Source organism: Calonectris borealis, chromosome Z (assembly GCF_964195595.1).
Source record: "Calonectris borealis chromosome Z, bCalBor7.hap1.2, whole genome shotgun sequence".
Lineage (NCBI taxonomy): Eukaryota > Metazoa > Chordata > Aves > Procellariiformes > Procellariidae > Calonectris > Calonectris borealis.
In genome coordinates, this window is record NC_134352.1 from 49,596,227 (window position 1) to 49,618,837 (window position 22,611).

General features: G+C 42.9%; 1 protein-coding gene across 1 annotated transcript; it reads right to left on the reverse strand.

Annotated features, from left to right (window-relative positions):
- ACER2 (alkaline ceramidase 2) lies at positions 1-22,076 on the reverse strand. The gene is made up of 6 exons (XM_075136248.1): positions 21,918-22,076; positions 15,325-15,439; positions 14,272-14,413; positions 11,546-11,683; positions 3,989-4,126; positions 1-3,306 (listed from the first exon to the last, which is right to left on the reverse strand). The coding sequence occupies exons 1-6, from the start codon at positions 22,023-22,025 to the stop codon at positions 3,120-3,122; spliced, it is 828 nt and encodes a 275-aa protein (XP_074992349.1). The 5' UTR covers positions 22,026-22,076; the 3' UTR covers positions 1-3,119.
- Between the last annotated feature and the right edge of the window lie 535 nt (positions 22,077-22,611).

Consider the following 22,611-nt stretch of genomic DNA (forward strand, 5'->3'; position numbering starts at 1 on the left):
TATGAAAAGGCAAACAATATTTATTCTGAATGCAATTTAATGTTGCAAAGTATTACATGCTTTCCACAAACATTCAGTATACAGACTTCAAAGGAGATGGAAAAAAAAACCCCAACACCACTCCTTACATACTACTTACTGAGTTTTTAGTGCCTGTGAATTGGGTGTTTGCCATCATTGAGAGCTAAACATCCTTTCTTAAATAACCAAAAATTTAGCATTCAAGGAATGATGGATATCACACGCCAATATACAGAATCTACATTATGCTCAATGCACTATTGCATTCCACTAATTAAACTAAAATATTAATTGAACCCAAGGACTAGGAACCCACTCGCTTCCTGCCGGCAAGGGAAGAAAGCATTCTGGGGCTTTAAAACCTGAGGGTGCATATACATCACTTTATACTCCAACATAATATGGCTACTTGTGCGCAAGTCTATTCATCTGTATGATCAAGGCAGTGCACAAACCCCTCTGTATGCCAATCACATACTTCTTTAGGTACTAATGTTACCATGAACTGGAGCCTTAGTCCAAAGTGCAATCTGTAAAGCTGTGACTCTGGTAAAAACTGCATGTTTTTTCTTTTTTGAAGTAAATGTAACTTTCGTCAGAATATATAAGTTAATATTAATTTAATGTAAAGTGCAGTAGCTATATCTAAAAGTGGTGGGCTACTGTTACAGTGGAATACTCCCAACCAGTTCTACAGCGGAGGTTTGAGTATCAGACAGTGATCTTTGTTCACACAGTTTCCTATGAAGAATACGAAGGCTAAAGGTTAGTTAATAAAAACACAGGAGATCATTCTTGGCCTGTACCTGCATTCATTCACCTCTGCAATAGCTGAATGCACTACCGCCATTTTTTAAATTATAAAATTACTTCTTTGTGAGCAGTCAGACTCTGCAGAGCAGAAGACAGCAGTTGACAGCAGGCTGATTAGAGCCTTTTGAGTCAAACAAAATATTAAGTAGAAAGGCTCCAGTCATTTTGAATAGTATATTATGTCTGCAGTTACTAATTTCCCAAGCAATACTGAAAATAACTTATTTACCATAACATAATAATTTAGCAAACAATATCAAAAAATCTTACTCAAAGTAGGGCCATGTCAGGCATCAGCAATCTTAGCTGGGTTCCAGCCCACAAGCAAGCCTGTCTGTGTAAGGATCTAATCATATGACGTTTAATACCTGAGAAGTGTTTGAAACTGAGCATTTCATAGTTAGGGAGAGAGGAAGGAAAAGGAAAAAGCAGCTGTGTTTCAAAGAGTAACAAACATTACTGTATGAATTTTTACAAACAAGTTTAATACAAAAATTATACGACTGTGTGTCGAAAAAACACGTTTCTCTCAGACAAATCTACTAGCAAGTGGTGTAAATCTGCATTGTTCCACTGGACAGATTTTGCTGCTTTTGTGATCTGTCAGTCAATCTGACAGTAAACTACTTACCCACTTTGAAGTTCTCAAGAAGACAGTCATATCTCCCATTAACAACTTTGCTTTAAGTGTAACAGCATACACCTTAGCTCGTTTTCCAAGCATAAAATTGAATACAAAAGTTATCTGAAAGGCTTTTCAATGCTTGAAAGTTAATTCACCCCAAAGTTCTTGTTAAAACCCACTCTCCTAAAGATGATACTGTATATACAGCTTCACACTGATAAAAAACAAGTACAACATGAGACTTCTTAGCAAAGCACAGCGGAAATGGTATTTCCTGGTTTAATATTCAAAAAGGAAATATCACTTATTAATAAAGTGAACATCCAAAGCCTTAAGCCACTTACATTTCTGATATTAGGTGGAATGTAAGCAGACCCTATTTTCTCCAAGACTGCAGCTATTAGCAGCTACAATTGCTAATATTTGAAAAACATGCCTGCACTTTGCATCATTTTTTAAACAGACCTAGCATAAATTGCTTGCAAGAACCATAGCCATCCCTGAACCTCAACCCCAAAGTAAAACTAAATGGATCTAGACATCCCTTATCTTCACAAAACAGGCTGAAAACAAGCAGAAAATTTGAACCTACTCTTCTTTTGTAAGAATGCAAGACTCGATGTCACATTTCATTGTTCACTGAAATCTAAGTCTTCAGCTTGGTTTTTAAGCGGTTATCTACTTTTTTCCTAAGTATACCTAGCAGAGCGCTGGACTATTGTTCATGTCACTTTGCACTTTGCTCTGAAATTAGACGTACAGCTAGGCAACTATGAGCTTTTATAGTTTAATCACACTGTCAATCCATGGTGACCTGAGCTCTTACCAAAGTTAATGTTCGCACTTCTGTGTGAGCTTCAACACCAAATTCAAGACCAAACATGTCTGCAGAGGTAGAGAGGGATTTCTGTGACATTTCTGTAAGACGGAAATATGCAGCATACAAATGTCCACAGGTCAGTGGAAATACAGAAAAATTCAAAACCCCTGAACTCCTATTTAGTTATAGGGACTGAATCTTCTGTCAGCTGTTCCCGCATTTACACTGCCTAACTGCACTGATCCGGTTACCCAATGGCAAACACTTTGCACTAGTCTCCTGTTGTACTTGCGGAAGCAACCACATGCTCTGTGATCCAATGTGATGCACAGCCAGATGCCCTGCGTTACACGCCAGGCTGGGTGGACCATGTGCTTCGAGCACACTCTTGTGGTCATATGCAACAACACCAAAATCAGAGCTGAGAAGGACACAGGATGGCATGTAGGCTTCTTTCGCAAAGGCGGCCTTAAGCCAGAAGTTACGAAAGAAGTGAATCAAGCACCAGAGGTGCAGTTTCTACTGCAGAAACATCATTCCTTGACCCTGGTATTTGGAAAGAGCTTTTATCAAGGGAAATGCTACATCGAAAACACAGTGCAAAACAGAGCCAACCAGAGAAGCTAGTGGTTACTTTAGTGTTCAAGAGCCTCCACCTTTCTGCTTCCTCTCTCCTCTCCAGTGAGCGGAAAGAACACACTTGCCTCCTCTTTCTATGACACTAGAAGTACTGCATATCTTAGGAAAAAGGTAAAATACAACCCTATTCATTTATCATTATTTAAATACTGTCTGTGCTGGAATGTAAGTTGAAACTCCATCCCCATTCCATGGCCAACTTCATGTGATCTTCACAGGTGATTTCTTGTGTGCGCAGAGGAGGGTGACGTAGGGAACCCCAATGAACGCCCATCTTTCACTGGGCCAGAACTTTATGACAGGGCCCTGCTCAGGGATCTCAGAGGCAGCATCGAAGTAAGCAAAGCAGACACAGCCCAGGTACGCCGCAAGGCAAATCAAAATGTGCCTGAGAATAGACACCCGCCCCCCGCAAAAAAAAAAAAAAAAAAAAAAAAAAAAGAAAAGAAAAAAAGAAAAAAATCAGTAACTTCAGTAAAGCAATCAAATATATTGTCATGCTTTAAAATCAGTCTATCCTTCACCTTCTTCCCTTGAGTCCCCTATAGGGTTGCTGCAGGCAAAGAATACAGAGAGTAAGGAAAACTACAAAACTGTGGCTTATCCTTGGTCTAAACTGGCTGCAGCTTTTTGGCCTCTCTGCACCTGACAGATTTGTGCAGAAATGCTGAGATATGTCATCTTGAATAAGAGAGCACAATTTGCTCGGTGGTAAAAGAGAAAAGGCATCAAAGCCCTTCACTGCTCCCCCACTTCACCCTCAGTTGTTAAAGGTGGAAGTTTAAGTTTTCACAGTGCTTCAGTTGAGCAGTGCTGTGGGATTTTTAGTATCCAGTAAGGCAAGGAATTCAGCTACAATTAGTGAACTTAGCATCTGAAGAATCTGATCAGGCCAAAGAGACTCCTAAATCTGCAACCTTGGATAGCGTGAGACTTGCTCTGGGCTTATAATCTTATCAGTAATTCTATCTAGTACTAACCAGAAATAGCAACCAGGCAGCACAGAAGGGTAATGTGGTGAGGACGCATCACATTTGAATCAATCCGTGGAGTTTATACACAACACGTACCATACACAGTGCAAATAGGGGAAGTTAAATGATGACCAGATCTCACAAAATGCTTTGTCACTGATCCAGCAGAAAAGTGCTAGCATCCACCAAAGACCTGAAAAGAGACCCAGTTTGTACACACGCAGGTTTTCACACCTGAGGAGAAAAACACAAAGAAGTTGTTATAAAAAAACCCACAATCTGCTTTGTAATGGTAGCTTGATGCTTTTTGGGTGTATGTATTTTAGGGTAGGATTCACAGTGCCAGGCACACATCCTTAAAATGGCTCCACCATAAATGTCCTTAACAGGGGAACTTTACTTACAGTAAATATGGCTCTGATGCAAGGCAGTGGTGAGGTGACAAAACAAACCTTTTAATCAGTAGCTGTGCTTTGGGTATTGTCTTAAATATCGATGTGCAAATGGCAGGCAAAATTCAAAGCATTCCCATATCTAGGGAGGAGCATCTAGGACAACTAGTGGTTAGTTACACACGCTGTCTGGTAATAACCAGCCATGCAGCAAGTGCTCAGATTTGTTAGTATTTGTCACTGTATAAAGACTGGTAAAAAAAAGGAACTGGATGAGGTTTTTTTCAATTGGTTAGTTGATTTTTTTCCCCCTACAAGTTAGTATTGTACAATGTAACAGTTCCAGAGAACTTCTAAGGTAGGAGCTTCTACCCAGAGGGCCCAAAGAAGCATGCTTTAGTAGATGGCACAGGCATCTACATCTGAAACAGAATTCCTCATGTTGAGTAACTTCTCCCTCCGCAAGAAACCTGACTTGTTCATATACAAGTACACCAGAGAGAAAGAGCACAAAACATGTGCTGTGGTCACATGCAGTGTTGTCTGCAGTTGACCATCACTGAATACAGCAGATGCCAGGATACTTGCATAGCATTACCTGTGTTGCAGGTTTACTCAAAAGCTCACAATTTTATTTCCCTATATGATGCGTTGGTTTTTTCCACATCTTGGAACTATCCTAACTACTGTGCAGCTTTGCTTAAAAGAATAAAATCAGGAAAAAGGAGGCATCAACATAATCTTCAGGTCTCAAAATGCTATTAAAGTCAATAGTTTGCTGTCTACCTACACTTGCTATTTTGAAGTTAGGCCTCTTGCTGCCAGTAGATGCAGCTCTGGTGTTACTAATATCTATAAAGCAAAGCTACACTGGGACATGACCAGGCCTATGTGGCCAAGGAAAGGCACGGCTCAGCTCCCCTGCCTTCTGCAAGAACAAAGCTATGATATGGGATTTTCCCCCCTGCCTTTTTTCTTCTTGTTGTTAAATTCTTGGTGAACTTCCCAGGGATCCGAGAACCGTTCCGTGCTCTTGGACAATTCTTGCTGCAATGAACTGCTCTTCTCAGGTCACTGATATGACCTCCGAAAGCACTCCCGAACCTACTAATCAGATGACAGAATAATTTGTTTAAAGTGACTTGTTTGAGCTACATCTCAAGAGTAAACTAATAAGCCAAATCTCTAGCCAGTATAACAAGGAATACTCAGCCTTCATCAAGGTTACAGGCCACTGTCTTCTCCTTCTACATCCTAGAAGGAAAACAAGTCAATGCCAAGCGCTCCACAATCCCTTCCTCTGTCCCCAGGTCTTCAAGAACAGCTCCTCTAATCCACGCTCATCTTCTATGTCTTACACCTCTGCCAAAAAGTTATTGGGAATGTCTCCATGCCTCTTCCTCTCCAGCAGATCACCAGCCAACCTTTCTCTCTGCTCCAACCCCAGTAGATGTGACACTGAATCACCAGTCGTCTTCTACACAATTCGTGGGCTCATTCACTGCATCTGGAAGGTGAGCAATGCTGGCAAACAGGTTCTTTAAAGCGACACTTCACCTTGTGACACTCAGAAGCAAATCCTTGGAGGAGGGAGCTAGAACAGGCAAATACGTCTGCACTGTGTGCACTGCAGTAGTAATTATGGTCCCTGATCTTCTTTATACATGACTGTCCTTGACAACTGACTAACACAGTGCAGCACAGACCAAAAAGCTCTTTGGTCCTTCTGTCTTCCACACAAAATACTTGTCAGTCTGAAACCTGTTGTTCTTATTTGATACATTTACAGTGTTCTAATTTTTCCAATATTTACCGCTAATTGTCTCCATGGCCACACAGCCTACAAGCCACAGGCTACCCTGCATTCACTGTCAGGGAAGTAGTAATGCCAGCTCTGTCCCCAAGCTAAAATTTGTCACTACACCCTCCTGCACGTGTGAGATGATCTCCAACTACTCAGTTGGAGGAGGACAGGGGCAGAGAATGACTCCTGTCTCTCTGTGGTGGAAAAGCAGTACTGGAGCTTTGCTAAGGGAGCCTAGCTAAGCATTCAGAAAAATTAAAAACTTACATAGAGTGCTCTGTCCAGGAACACTTTTCCAAATGTATTGCAGGAGCAGCAGTATACCTGGCTCTGGTGTATTGCAAGCTAAAGAATTAGTACAGTTTTCTCTGTAAGATTTTTTTTCACTCTTGAGATACTATTTCAGTTGACATTTTAACAGGCATTTGGGATTAAGAAACTCCTAAGGCTGAGCAGAAGGCACTTCTATAGCTACTGGATTAATGACAGAAAAGCTACCAACTGCCTAATCTTGTTGACAGAGGATTTTCTCCAGTGTCCTTTGCACAAGTTGGTTTTAGAATCTGGCATTTCTTTTTTAAGCCATCTATAAATAATGTCGCATTCAAAATCATCACACCTATCTTTGTAATTCAAAAAAGTGCTTCAATTACTGGCTAAACTGTACTCTCTTCCACAAGAAAGATATCACAATCGTTGTTTTCATAACAAAAACACCTAGATGACTGCCACAAAAATTAATACTTCACATAGCATATAAACCAAAATGACTTTTTTCTTAGGCCTGAATCCTCCAATCCATTTGGCAAACCATCAAGTCACAGTCAGAGGAGACAGGGTTTGCCCAAGACGGCTTCAAGATTGTGCTGCATACTGTAAAAAAGGCTTATTTCTCTGAAATAGTGTTTTTACATTTTAAAAGCCTCCAAGGAGCACAAAGAAAAGAAAGGGTAAAGAGATTTTTAAGTTGCCTATCAAGTTCCAGAGCGCAGCTACATGAATTCTTCCTTACACTCCTTTATGAGACACCCCAGTAAGAGATACATGAAACATTTGGCACAGTTTTATCAGTAAAACTACACAGTAAATCCTCCTCATTTGGGAGGATTCATGCTTCTGCCAAATGGCTAGACAGCATGGACCCCTTCTTAAAAGAAGAGGGAAAATTGTTACTGGTCAAAACCCACCACTGTGTTAAGCATACTGGGCTTAATTCTCTCCCATTAATGTTAAGGCCGATTTACAGTCTTCAGTGAGACACACAACTGTTCATAAGAACAAGATGCTAAACCATGTACCTAAATGGATACATGCATGGATCAATTTTGTACATTTGACAGATAAAACTAGATTGCTGTGATGGGTACTTGTGCATTCTGACAGAGGAAAGGGTGTGTGTGTTGAGAACATGGAGGCTTTCCTGGATTTATCTGAAGGACATAAACAAACACGTGCAACTGCATCCCATTTAAGATAAGAGGCTTGGCCTCAAACATCCATGTCCTTTAGTCAGTGACCATGCCTGTCAACATCTGACTAGTCTGAAAACCAAGAGGAGAGGACAATTAACCTACATGGTTCAAAGAGTTCAAGGCCGCAAAGGAAAATGGAAAGCTTACTTGAAAAAACTGTCCCAACGCAAGATCAGCCATAGAAATGGTACAGATTATAACGACAGGTTTGCTCAGTACCACCATTAGGTACTGCAATTTATTTTTATAAACTTAAGACTAGATGCTGCAGGGTGTACTGCAAAAGACTACTTTAAGGCAGAAAGAGTCAAGCACAATTAGGAGAGCACAGCCTGCTGATCTGTGCAATATTCCTGGGTTTTCTGTGATCATCCCTCATGGAGTCTTCAGTTCCTGCAGTGAGTGTGCTTCCGATGGGCTGAGGACACATTTGCTGAGGAGACAGGGGACTGCAAAGTTTCCTACCTGCCACTGCTTTTACCACAATGAGGAGAGGTAATGCAAATACCAGCTGGACACTGGCAAGAGACAATGACCCAACCCATTTCTTTTATTTCTCAATAGACACAGGCACTGATCATTCAAACTACCACTGAAACAGAACCTGTCAACTGAGGGTCTAAAAGAGCTGTTCGTGCTGCTGTGCGCAGATCTGTGACATGCTCCTACCCTACTCTAGTCTGAAAGAAATTGGACTCCACAAAGCTTGCATTTCCATTTGCACCTTTTGTCCACACCATGCACAGTCTTCTTGGTTTAACACAAACAGCAGTTATTTAACTACCAGAGTTTCTGCAAACATTGGTGTGCCCCAGCCATTTGCTATCCGAGGGACTGGGCTGGTACACAATTCCAGCAGCTTTATCTTCCAACGTCATGGCACTCCTAACAAAACATACCAGCTTTTCTTCAAACCGGCGCAAGTAGCTGGATGTCTATTAACTGCGTGACTCATTTTAACACAGGTATGTCCCTTTATACCCTAAGGAATATTTTAAATTTTAACTAGCTTAACCTTGTAGTCAAGGGAATAAGGGAGCTGTGAGCAACCTGTGACAATGAAGCAGGGCTTGCCCACAGTCAGATTTGCAGTAGGAGAATCAAATATGAACGGACAGACCTGAAGCTAGGGTAAACTTCACTGCTCAAGGCTCAGATGTCAGCTGAGCTACAATATTCTAGCATCTATCTGCACATGGAGATAGTTACATGCCTGATGATGACTCACTAAATCATACTAATTTGATGATGTTATAATCTCAATGGTTATTTGGCTTGGACCAGCAAACAAAAGGATCCACATCCAATTTTTCCCTGATACCATCCCTTAGGAGAGCTTTTTTTTTTTTTTAAAATGAAACACATGAAGGGATTCATTTGGACAGAAATGAGAACAAAGTTTTACAATTTCTTTTTCTTTCAAGGACAAGTGTGCAGTTAACTATCTTTTGCTCTTTTGATCATCTCCCACCTACAATACTTCCTAGCATACACTCTACCCTACCAGCTCTGCATTTAAGAACTGGTGTGTCTTAAATGCTCTTTTCTGTCAATATTATCTCCTCATGAAGGACAAATAAGAGGCAGAAAATTCTCATTTGAAAACACAGTGGTTCTGATTCACCAGAATTCTGCACAAGATTGACACCAGCATAGAACAGGAATAACAACAGGGAGTTTTGGTCTAACGCATCACAAACTTCAGCACAGAACAGAAGAAACTCCTCTGGAGGCTCTTCTCCTTCCTTCCCCAAATACCTGTTTCACAGATAAATTTCCACTGCAGACTGCCAGGACTCGGATGTGTAGCCCCCTACTGACTGTGGTAGTAGAGAATGGGAGAATCACAGCCATTTTAAATAATGCTTAGGTTATTTTTCCTCCTGTAAAAAGGGATGAGATGACTCCTCTCCTCTGAGTTTACAAGAATATATCCCATTTAAATCTCCTAAGGATCAGCATAGCTTAAAATACAACCTTTAATTATTTGCCTTTTACACTTAGGAATTCATCAAAAAATATCACAGGTATTACATCATCCCAATGCACAACTAAGAGGGCCATATGTCACTTTAGGTCCCTTTTTAATCACAAATTCAAAAGAAGGTTTATCTGTGTCCTTAATTCTCTCTCAAAAACCAGACAGGGCAACTCCACACATTTTATTAAGATGTGACCTTTCAGAAGGAATTTTAAAAAGCAAATACCTGTAGGCATACCAATTCCTAGATTTGACGCAATAGTATTCAAACTTACGAGACACTAAGTATTTGTCCTTTTAAGTTTCTCAGGAGCTCATGCCTGGAAAACTGATATGTAGAGAGTTCACATAAATTATTCAGTGCCACAACCGGACCTCTATTTGCCCTGTAAGTAGTTCCTTAGTGCTTTCATCAAAATGAGATACCTCCACCAATATTCTTCAACTACTGACCTTGTCTACAACTAACTTGTGTGCTGTTTCCCAAGTTTCTTTCTTTGACCACAGAAATAAATGCTGCTCAGCAAGATGTCTAATGAGAAAAGACTCATGAACACCTTTACAAAACATTGTTAGCAGAGGCTTCCACTGTATGGAGACGCAGTAGTAGAACAGGTAGCAAACAAGGAGAATCCCTATTCTAACAAGAGCAGTCAGAATGCAGACATTTGGTCCTATTCGTTTCTTTTGATGGACATTTCAATATGCAATATGTAAGAGCCAATGTAAGTTGTAAAATCCTTCTCAGACACTGGAGACGAGGGGGAAAGGACCAGTTCTTACGCTGGTACTCGTCTGGTCCTTTTTGCAGCGGGTGAAGAGATGCAAAAAGGTCTCTGGATGGCTGCTGCTATCACTATTATGGTAGTGTCCTGGTTTCGGCTGGGATAGGGTTAAATTTCTTCCTAGTGCTGTGTTTGGGATTTAGTATGAGGAGAATGTTGATAACACACTGATGTTTTCAGTTGTTGCTAAGTGCCCTCCTAGTCCAAGGACAGCTCCCGTCCCTACTGACTGAGCTAGGTACACAAGGTGGAAGGGAACATAATCAGGACAGCCAGCCCAGCTGGCTAATGGGGTATTCCATACCATGTGACGTCATGCTCAGTATATGAAGGGTAGGCGTGATCCAGGAAGTACCGATCGCTACTTGGTTATTGGTCAGCGTGGGTGGTGAGCAATTGCATTGTGCATCACTCATTTTGTATATTTTATCATTATCATTATTATTTTCCCTTTTTTTCCCTGTTCTATTAAACTGTCTTTATCTCAATCCACGAGTTTTTCTCACTCGTACCCTTCCGATTCTCTCCCCATCCCGCTGGGGGTGGGGGGAGTGAGTGAGCGGCTGCGTGGTATTTGGCTGCCTGCCAGGTTAAACCACGACAGGTAGGACTCTTTAAAATGTTAAGATCAGTCTCAGGTTCTTCTCTATTTGCATTCTGGTTTTATAGTTTCTACGGCCCTGACTGATAGCTATCCTCTACAACCTAGTGATTAACCTTATCTTTGTCAGTCTGCCTCCATCATATTATTCACATCAGAAGACAAAGTGGTGTAAGACTCACAGTACAACTTTGAGAGCTGGAACGTCTTCCACGCATGCTTGGGCCTTGCTCCATATTCCTTCTAGAATGTGGAGACTGTGATCATGCAATCACCTCACCCTTATGCAGACTATACAGCAGAAATGCTGTCAGTAGAATGAAACCCCTGCCCTGATTCCACAATAAACAAACAAATTTGAGTTAGACCAGGTTGCAGCAAGGTATGTTGCAAGAAGACAGACAACATCTGACCTAGTACAATGGCCTAGGACAAAACAAAAATCCTTGCCAAAAATGTCTCAGCTGGCAGAGCAAGTTTATATCAGATCTGCACTTGCATGTTGGAGAAGCATTTCTGATCTGCTATCACAAGCACTGAAGCCAGATCTAGTGTGCCATCACACGGTGGCCTAAGGATCTCAGAAGGCAACACTGCATTCCGGAGAAATGTACTCACCTCTTCAACTCAGCAATGAGCAAAGCTGTGCAGGGAAGACCCAGAGTCATTAGTGAGATGTTGTTGATGGCAGGTTTAATGAAGGCGAGGCAGGTAGTAACTCCAGACAGGATACCCACGGCAGCTTTAAATCGGCTCCTGAATAGGGTTTTTTGGGGGAAAAAAACTGCTTTTAATTCAAGACTTTTAATTACTAAACCCAGAAACCTTAAAATTATTTTAATAATGTAACAAAACTTGGGTTTCTCTAGGTGTGTTCAGGAGGTGCAATGACAATGTGCATAAAATGGATGTGGATCTTGCACAGATTTGCATGTGCATGCAGAATTAATCATATACACAAATCTTTGCTGGACTGTGGTCTTCTGAAGCAGCCATGTGTATGTATACATATGCATGCACACACACACTAGTCACTGGTTTCAAAATCCAAAAGTCACACTCCGATCTTCCTCCTCCCACAATAAGTCAGGAACAAGTCCATCTCTGCACACAGCACTGTACTTCCTCAAAGCTTCACGCTTTTAACATGGATTTTTAGGATATTTTGTTACGTTAATGCCCCAACTTCTAGAGTCATGTTACAGTCTGTTTTATTTTCCTTTATCTCTTTTAAGTCTTAAAGATACTGAAAACTACAAGGTAAGTAAGAACATTTCTTTTAACCAAATTCAACAGTAGGTGAGGGATTCCCACACTTCTTAAAGATTACAGTTTGGTATATTCTTAGCATAAATGAAGTCACAACTGGGCCCTATATAGACAGTCTGACAACTTTTAAATTAAATATATGTTAACTGTTGTTTAAACTTCAAGTTTGGACTTCAAATAACCATTTCCGATCTGTGGGAGGACTATGGCAGACAGAGGATCATCACGCTGCCCTTGAACTAATGGCCCATAGCTTTATAAAACTTGTTGCTGTCCAAGGATGGCCCTTCTGTCCTTAATTCTATGTCTGAAGTAGGGTCTCAGTATACTCGTGCAGCACCATTCCCTGGCCACAAGTGTCATCACCTTCACCTAGTTCATTCCATCTGCCTTTTGCTTTAAAGTTTTTCTTTCTGCTGGAAGGCAACAAGTTCCTTAAGTAGGAAGCTCTGATCAGAAGCGAATGCCTTAAGGACTAAAGACACCACAGATTGGTCATGGTAGATAATAACATTTGCAGCACTGAAAATCCAGAGTGTGATGAGAATGAAGAAAGTGAAGACCACAGCAGTGAGCACAGGATAGATACGATATTAGAGGATTAGCTATGCAGAGCAAAAAACCAAAAAATATAAATCAAATCTGTTCTGGGTTAGGGTTTGTTGCCCAGTATGTCTGTCTTCTGTACACTTCACAAAGGAATCAAGACCTTAACACGTAATTGCCTTGACAGATTCTCAGGAAGACGTGTTCTGAGAAATTTAGGATAGGGGACATCCTTCACCTCATCTCAGTGTTTTTATGAATCAGTTATAACCTGGGAGATTATTATTTACAGTTTTAACACCGAGTTCAATAGAAACAGGATTTCACCCAAAAAGTGTTGCTATTCCTTTTAGAAAAGATAGTTTAATCTCTTGGGCCATACTATGAACCTACCCAGCACACTATCAGAAGATAGTGACAGATGACATATAACAATCCCCTTAGGCTTCTGAGAAATAATTTACATGCAGTCACAGAAATTCTTCAAGACTCTGAACACTTCTTCACTTGAACTAAATGTCTAAAAGTCTTGTCATCGACCAAAACACCCCAGTAAAACCTGTTTGCATGTTAAGTCGATGGTGTCCTGTAATAGCACAGTGTTGCAATAGGCGGAAGTACTAAATTCACACCAACACGACAAAGCCATTAGACTGCATAGACTGTACACAGTAATTCAAGATACATTTTTCTCAGGGCAAGCTGTTTTGAAGAATGGTCAATCTAGGCACCAACCTTCTCTCCCCTCCCCCTCCCAGTAACTTCTAATCAGGCACATGTCAAGGAAAAAAAAACACAAAAAAACCCCAGATAGTAACAGTATAAGATGGCCAGAGGCAGCAGCCTTAGCAGTTTTCAGAGAGAAGAACATTGGTGCTGCAATTCAAACCTCTCCATTACCTCAACTTCTTTACTGCATAAAAGAGCAATATGTACAAAGATTATAGCACAATTTTTTTAGGGGGGGACAAACCACAACCAGATTCTTTAAACTGGCTACAACACACTTTTTTTAATCCTGCAAGAAAAAGAAAAAAAATTCTTTTACAACAACAATAGGCTTCTAATCAAACACTTAGCCTTTGAATACTTAATCCTTAACCACTGCCTTAAACATCCAGATGAAAATTCAACTGACTTCCATAGGTCCCCTTGTATGTACACTTTAGGATACACAAAAGGAAGAGGGAAAGAGGGTTTCTCTTACTTTACTGTAGCCGCAACTTATATAAACTACTCATGTAAAGGTCTCCCTAGAATCAACAAGAACAGGCACTTCCAGTGGCAAGTCACCTCATCCCAAGATCTGAAGTTACAGGGCGTAAACCGCACCATCAGCAACTGCAGACTCAAGAATTCTGAACAAAATGGGCTGAGATACAAGCAACAGGAAAAGAATGGAGTGAGAAAAGACAGCAGTGGCAGTGGTAAGTTTGGATGATAACTCAGTGCCATTACATGCACGTTTAGGTATTAGTATAAGAAGCTTCAAGAAACATGAAAGTGTACAAGTATGATTGTATGATTACCTGTCATTCCGAAAAACTCTGGGCAGGTATCTCCTAGGGAACCACATGGCAAGAGCACACATCAGGACCCAGAGAATAGCCAACTCATCCAGCATCTGGCCCAGGAAACTGAGGGTGGCGTGAAAGTAAACAGATCCAATTCCTGGAAGAATCAATCAAAAGGCAATATGAATAGTTGCAGTACTTTATAGACCGAAACACACTGCTCATGTTCAGAACTTCATAGCAAATGGTGGATACCATTTGGTCTAGAAAACGTTAAAAAAAAAAAACAAAACCAAACCAAAACAGAAAACAAGCGCCAACTTTCCTAAGAAGGCAATCCAAATAATCAGCACCTCACTAATTACAAAGCAAACGTATTACCAAAGCAGCAGCTAAAGATGCCAGTTCCTACTAGAAAAGTAGATGTATGTGAAAAAACGTCAGGTGGTAAAGTTAAATGCAAAACCAATTAAGAAATAAAAGCCAAATGCTGCTTCTGAATTTTCTCAATAGCAGAAGAATGGGTAAGACAAAGATGAAAAGCAGCATCTGATGACTACTCCATGATATAGGTTTACAGGTGAAAAGTGTCACACTGCCCCACAGGGCTCTGATTATCCCTTTAAAAGTTCGCAGTGACCCCAGGATTGAAAAAAATTAAGAATCTTACATCTATAAAACAGCTAAGCCTTTGGGCCTTCTCACCACAATGCAAAACCTGTTATCCTCTTCAGTTGTGCTGGGCAAGTTCAGCTCTCATTTAAGCAATAACAGAGGAAGGAGAGTCAGCACTGCTGTAGAGTAAGTCCAGACAAAACCAAAAGACGTTATGCAAAGGAAGGATAGAAAGGGAACAGAACTAAGGCCAAAGTTCCCACCAACCTCAAACTGCAAAAGGCATTTTCCTTTCAGAAACTACGGTTGCTTCAGCTTCAAGCAAGTACAAGCAAACTCCTGCATAGACGTCAGGATTGCTTTGTTTTGCAAAACAATAAAGCACAAGCAGGAAAAATTGATTTCCTCTCTCAGTTCACGCGTGAGCAGGCAAACAGAGACTAACCAACTTACCAACCACAACTAGTAGAGTCCATATTAAATATATTCCACTGTTGAAGCAGGTTGCGTATTGACGGAACAAGCACATACATATGGGTGGTAAAACAAAAAACAAGACGTTGCTTATCTAGGGGAAAAAAAACCAATATCACAAGGACAGAAAATAAACAAACTGTAAATATTCATAGGCTGCCTAAGACATCTATAAAACATTGTGTCATCCAGTGAAGCTCCAGCTCAACAAATTATGGCCCTCCCTTTTTACCAAAGCTGAGCTGTTTTTGCAAAGCACCAACTTGTTTTATTTAACATCATTAAACTACTAACAGCATAAAAACTTTAAGCAATGTACAGTGTGGCTAGTCATATCTTTAAATTACCTTTCAAGTCTATTCCCAGAGGAATTTTATTAAGAGTCTACAAATACTCGACTGTTGCAATTTAGGAAGCCTACAAGAGCAAGCAGCTGAGGAACAGGACGTCCTGGCAAGTGACCTGTCCTCTCAATGGCTGTCAAGCCTAGCATGGAAAAAGCACTAGAAGTACTGGCACTAGACAGGGCTAGTCAAGCTTTGTGGAAGTCAAGTCACTGAGCAATAGCTATTGTCTGGAAGGTCTGAAATATAAAGCTAAGCTAAAAGAGTTAGAACCCTTTTTGTGCAGGGTAAAAAGAGCCTGAAGCTGTAAATCGTTTTACACTTCATTTTACCTCTGGTTCTCCATTAGAGAAACAACTGAGTATGATTGAAAACTAGTTACAGGAAGATGAAAAGGCTGACAATTCAGACCATTGCTAGCTTTTTTTAATTTAGTATGTAAGAGTTGAACAAAGACATATTTTCTCTTGCTTACCAGCTATTCAAAGCATGATTCTGTAGTTAAAGGCTGAAAATGAAAACATTTTACCGGCAATTAGCAGGAGCTGTCCCTGTAGCCGCTGCTCGGCTCTCCGTGGAAGGAGCTGCCCGTGCTGAGGGCCAGCCGTGGCACTATGAGCAGTTATGGAAAGACTCGACTGCTCCTTCACAACGGGACGGGACAGGATGAGCTCCCCAGCCTCAGCTTCCTCATGTTTCCCTGCCTAGCCCAAGCACAAGAGATAATCATCCCCAGTAACATTCCCCTAAAGCGGATGTAGAAAACAACCCTGGACAAGAGCACTCCTTTGGGCCTGATCCCCTCTTCACAGAGACTTACAAACTTTTACTGACATTAATGAAAATCTAGTGGAGAAAGGATTCAAGAATGACATACGAAGAAGGCATTTGTTCGTTCAGCTACTGTTGTCCACCACTCAACACAGTCTGAGAACAGAGCTTACGATGATTAAAATGGACACATCTCATTTAACATTGCAAGGCTCATCAAAACATACTCCTAGGCTGGCATGCAAAATGACAATAATTTCTCCGCACCATCTACCCATGCCTGACACCTTCCCTCACGCTAAAGGTACATCCTCACAGACAAGCTGCATCTCCTTCCAAAGTCCTGGCTTTTACATTTCATTAAAATACTTAGAGCGAGCCATCACCCATGCAGTTTATAGCTGCAAATACTATGCAAATCTCTGCCAACAGCAGCCTGGTAACAGCACACAGCCCAGGCAAAGACGCTAATGCAGAGGGCTCCTTGCCATCAGGCCACAACACCGACCAGTCACGCCAGGGAACAGTGCCAGAGAGCCACCTCCCGCTGGACTGCCCTTTCTGAACCCATGCAAGGGTTGAATCCTTTCGCCAATTACCAGCTCCTACGGTGTGTTTTGCCATGCAGGAAGCCAACCTTACAAAGTAGATATGAAAAACCTGTTGGGGCACCAACTGATGAACAGTGCCATAGACCAAGCACCTCTTCAGCAGGAATAAAAGGACTCTTCTTATGGAAATTCTTCACCCCCCCAAGGTGGCAAATTTTGCCTTTGTCATTCACAAATTCAGGTAGTGGCAGGTTGACAACAGGGGCACCTGGCAATGTCAGAGTGCAGGATACTGCACAACCCTGGGGAGGCAGGTAAAGACCAAAGAATTATTTACAAAGTAATATCCTATCGTAGCAGATTTTAAGAGGCAGATCAATTTGTGTAATCCATGTAAAACAACCTACATATTCAACCAAACAGGCTCATTCGAGCATCTTCCATTAATAAAAAACTCACCAGCTCCGTGCAGCAGAGATGGTTAGCAACACTGGGAACACAGCCATGGAGCAGGATGCCAATGCGCAACGTGCTGATAAAAGCACAGAGCGGGAGGGCTCCCCTCGCCCCAAAACAGGTAGGAAGCATACACAGTGACTGGTAGCAGGGACAACGGAATATGAACAAGTCCTCTGGGGACCTGGGGGTGCTCTACACATTTTAGGCTTTTAGCCACAGTTAGGCTAAAAAGAGGTGTCAAGTGGAAAAAATAGATGGTTATAAACAAAGCGGTGTGGAAGAAAACCTTTCCATCTCTACAGCTAGAACTGACCAACAGAGAAAATCAGACCAGGTAATCACAGTCTACAAAAATTTGGCTAGAAAGCCCTTATTCTGCCTCGGAACAAGATGACAAACGAATCACACCTACTTACCATACCTGTAGCAATGCACGTTTATACTAGTGATTAGACAACAAGGGAGCGGTTCTGCGCTACAGTAGTGCTCTTCTGGCACTGAACTCCCGTTCATGCTAGGGTCCTGCCTGCAAATGCAAGAAAACCCTTGCAACCTGGAGCTTGGTCATGACTTGTACTCTTTGCAATGGCCACCAGGAGGACTTCCTAACATCGTAAAAGTTGAAATAATTTTAGTACTGAAATTCTTTTCTATTAAGTTTACAAAAAATGTGATAATCATGTATCTCTTTCATGCAATAGCTTAGTTCTGTTTCTCATATTCCACAAATAATATTTTCCACAAGTTATACACAAATCAGGACTCTGGAACATTTTCTGAAACACGTTGCTTAAGTTCTCTTAGTTTCAAGTTGAGCGTCAACTAGATCAACACTAGAACTGACGTGCTGGTTTTCACTCTCTAATATCAGCCTGGCTCCCTACGAGGACCACATCCTTAGATATACTGCAACTATTAACACCACCCTTTCCAAGCAAGCGAGGCACCTATCCATTTAGTTTCAGAAAGTATGTTGCACATGCAATTTTTTACATAATACACTTGGCCTGCATGGTTTGATAATGTACAATTCAAATGCTGATACAGCATTAAGATTAGTGCAAAAATTAATAACAGGAGTACAGAAAATTTCCTTTGGGATCTCCAAAAGGCAATGATTAAAAATTACAGTTCTGGAAAAAAGGTAAGCAGCCCATCAATAACAGTCCATCCTCTGGCTTCATACAATTCTGGACCTTTAGTTTTAATTTCCAACTATTTAATTGTATGAAAGGAATATAGGACATGGGTCACAAAGGGAATGCCAGAGGCTTGCTCAGATCATGACCACCTAACTTCACTCACATCTGGCCACAGTCCTGACACAGGATGTTTCCTGCAGTCCTACCAAAGCTCAAGTATTCTTTACTATCTGGTACGTCTCCCAGACAGCAGCTGTAGCATTCAACCACCACAGCAACACTTACTGCACTACCTCTTTGTGAGGAGAAAGCAAAAATGGACTAAGTAGCTCTCGGTGAGTTCAGGGGGCTTGTATCTTCTATATCCTAATCCATGAGCATGCCACTCACATACACTAAAAGACTTTTTTAGTAAAAAAGACGATGTAGAGAGAATATGAGCATTCTCTCACACTCTTAAGACTATTTGATAGCTTTTTAAAACTTTTATCTCCATGCCACTAAGAAACAAAAGAAGAGCAATAAAAACACTGGCAATTCCCTCTTTAAATGGAAATTTGGCAAGAAATATGTATTACATGCACAACTGAATACAACATACTGAACTGCAAAGTACTGACCTTACTAGCAACAGAAAAAAAAAGTTAGTTTTCAGGTGTTTAAAACACAAACACAACAGCTTTTTTTGTAAATATCTCTACACAGGGTAAATCTTTTAATCATGTGGAGGCATTTATTTATGTTGTGGAGTAGAGTTACACTGCATCGGGGCACATTATTCATTTCAGGGGAAAAAACCCCCACCAAAACCAAAGAAAAAGCTAGTTTTCCTATAACTGTTCTTTCAATTTAAGTTACAAAGTATTTCATGGCCTCTTTACTGAAAGAGTGTAAGACCTGAATATAAAATCACACCAGTCTAGCGCATGTATGTTTTAAAAAATTAGTCTGATCAATTTGTACAAAAACTCTGAACAGATATTCTCCCACTGATTTAATCCTGTTGAGCATTTTGGTTTGCTTTTTAACTAAATCAAGTTAAATTTATGCATAATAGACGAAGATTGAGTCCCAACAGAATAAATAAATGATTTTTTTAAAATACCTTTCAGATAAGCTGTTCCATTTTTGTGCTTACATGAATATTGCGTGAGACCTCAACTACAACTCTGACCTTGGCCATGACAGTTTAAAATGCGGATTAGCAAGGTTTTAATCTACAGCTTAAAGACCCAGATGCTGGTCTGCTGAAGAGTCCTTCTTGAAACTTCAAGAGGGTTTGAGTCAGAGTCAGAACTGAACCATCTTAGAAGAAATAAAATTTAAACTTCCCTTAAAGTGCCTGTTAGAGTAGGGCCAAAATTTCTCAACTGTCCTGTGAGCATCTGGCTTTTTGGGGACACAGTCGCACAATGCCATCAATTCACTGAGAATCACTGTCTTAATTTTCAGGAGTTGCTAACACAGAAGTCAAATCCTTACAATGACTTGTTACTAATGAAGAGAGGCTAAACACGGCCACCTTCAACACGGCCTCTTTTTTCCCTCTCTTCCAGCGTACAGCTCACTGATTTGTACATAGGTGCCGCAATACAGCGAGCTTCAGGGCAAACTTTTTGCTGTGTCTCTCTGTTAACCTACCTGGAACCCCAGTTATTAATCCTGACATACCTCAGCTCCTAGCATTTTGCAAGCTTCTATACACTGCTAATCACCTCACTACAGTCGGAAGGATACCCATCCCCCTGCACAGCTGGCTCCAAAACCCACTTGCTGTCTTCAAGGAACTTGTTTATCCTGACCTTTTCCTCCCTTTGTTTTTGGTTCTTGCACAGTGACATCAGACACAAAGAAAGCAGACAGTTTCCCCCACACACCCTCAAAGTTCTCCACTGGCACAGACCAGCCACCACCCAGATGACTTTGGCAGTAAACTACAAGAAAAAACAACAGGTTAGCAACGTACACTATTGTGGAATTATATCCGTGGAATTACTTGCTCTGTATGTGCACCACTCCCCATGACACATGGTCCAGTGAGCGAAGCCAGACACCTACTTCTTTCTTCCACTGGATGTTAGCAGTCAAAGAAACACAGCTTCAAAGGGAAAGACAGCTCAGACAAGGATGGAATTTGGGAGAAAAAAACCATAAAAGACCATCTTAAACTACAAAAGAGGCAACGCAGAAGCCCCAGCTCCTCATTCATGCACACACCATCCACTATAGAACAGAAAATAGACAGGGCATTTGCGGGGTTCGCTCCTGGACATGTGTTTCTCATGGAAAGGCAAACTACCCGAAAGCCCAATGCATTATCTCTCTCTGGTGGATCTATTTGTCACTGCAATTCTTTACGTCAACAGGATGTAAGGGGCATTGCTCCCCTTCTGAGATGCATGGTACATGGCAGTCTGGCTGTGTTGCAGGGGCTATGTTTTCACAAGTTCTCTCCAGCAGCTGAGAGGTATTGGGATGGCACGAGAGGACTTTGGGGTGAACCACAGCTTCCTGGAAGGAAGCAATAATTACATTAGTCTTCTTCCCTCTCCTTCCTTTCTTCAGCTCTTTTCTTAAACGGACATCTCTTATTCTCCCAAAAGTACATTGCTGACTTCACCCTGCAACCTCAAGGCAAATAGTTCTTGAAAGCTAGGCCTTCTTGGAGCCAAACCTACCTAGATGAAACCCAGTTTTGCCTCCAAACACTAAGGTGTTTTTTTTCTTCGTCCACCACCACCTTGCACAGCGTCAAGTGGCCGACATCTGGGTACCGAACACAGGCAACCCAGCACCAAAAGTTCTGCACTCAGCCGCCGCAAAGCTCGACGCAGATGAGGGGGCATGCGGCACACGACTTACCAAAGAGCTTGTCAGAGCCCTCTCTAAACCTCCCGATTTTATACCTACACTACCGAACCGCTCCTTTTTCTTTAATTTTAGGCGTACTAAGGACTGGAGAAGGAAGAAGCCGGCAGCGACAGAAGGGCACATTCTACAGCCCCATGAAAACCCTGTGTGGGACGGACTCGGCAGGCAGCAGGAGCCCCCCCGGGCTCCGGCGGCACCACCCGCCTGCTGGCCCGCCACCGCACGCTCGCCCACCCGCCGCTCCGCAGCCGGGGCAGCCGCCGCGCACGGCCGGCGCCCGTCCCCCCGCAGGGAGAGCGCCCTGCCGGGCCGAGCCGGGCCGGTCCGCCCCGCCGCCGAGCCCCGCGCCGAGCTCGCGCCTCTCCTCCGCCCCCCGGCATCGAGGCGGCGGCCGCTCCCCGCACCGGCGGGCAGCCGCCGCCGCCGCCACGCACCGTGTTGTAGAACTCGGCGATGGCGGGCACGATGGTGTAGTTGTCCTCGCACCAGTCCACCTCCGAGCTGCCGGCCCGCAGCTGGTCCCACCACACCAGCGCGCCCATGGCGCCCGCTCGCCCGCCCGCCGCTCCGGCCCGGCCGCGCCGCGGGGCCGCCCTCCCGCTCCCCCGCCCCCCGTCCCTCCTTCTGCCGCCCGCCTCCCGCCGCGCCTCGGGCCTGCGTGAGGGGCGGGGCGGCCTCCATGCTCCGGCCGCGGCAGCCTCCCGCCTGGCAGGGCTTGGCGGGGCCCGCGGCCCTGTCTGCCCGACAGTCGGGGCGGCAAATGGCTGCGGCCGGCTTTCCGCAGGGGCCATGTTGCCTGCCCGGAGGGAGCCCTGCCAGCCGCCATCACCGCCGCTGCGCCAGAGGCGCCTCCGTGCCGGCTGCGAACAGCGGCATCGGCGGCGGCAGCAGCGCGTGTCAGCTCTGTGAAACGCGAGCGGTTAGCGCAGACTGCACTTTTACTTTGCTCAGTACCGGGGGCTTTCTCTCCCGCGAAGGGGCGCTCTCCGGCGACCCCCGCCCTCCCGCGGCCGGCCCAGCGCCCGGCACGCACGGCCGGCGGTGGCCGCGGGGTGCGCCTCCCCTCCCGCCCCGCCATCGCCGCGGGAAGCGCAGCCAGGTGGGAGCCGCTGAGGCTGCAGAAAAGGC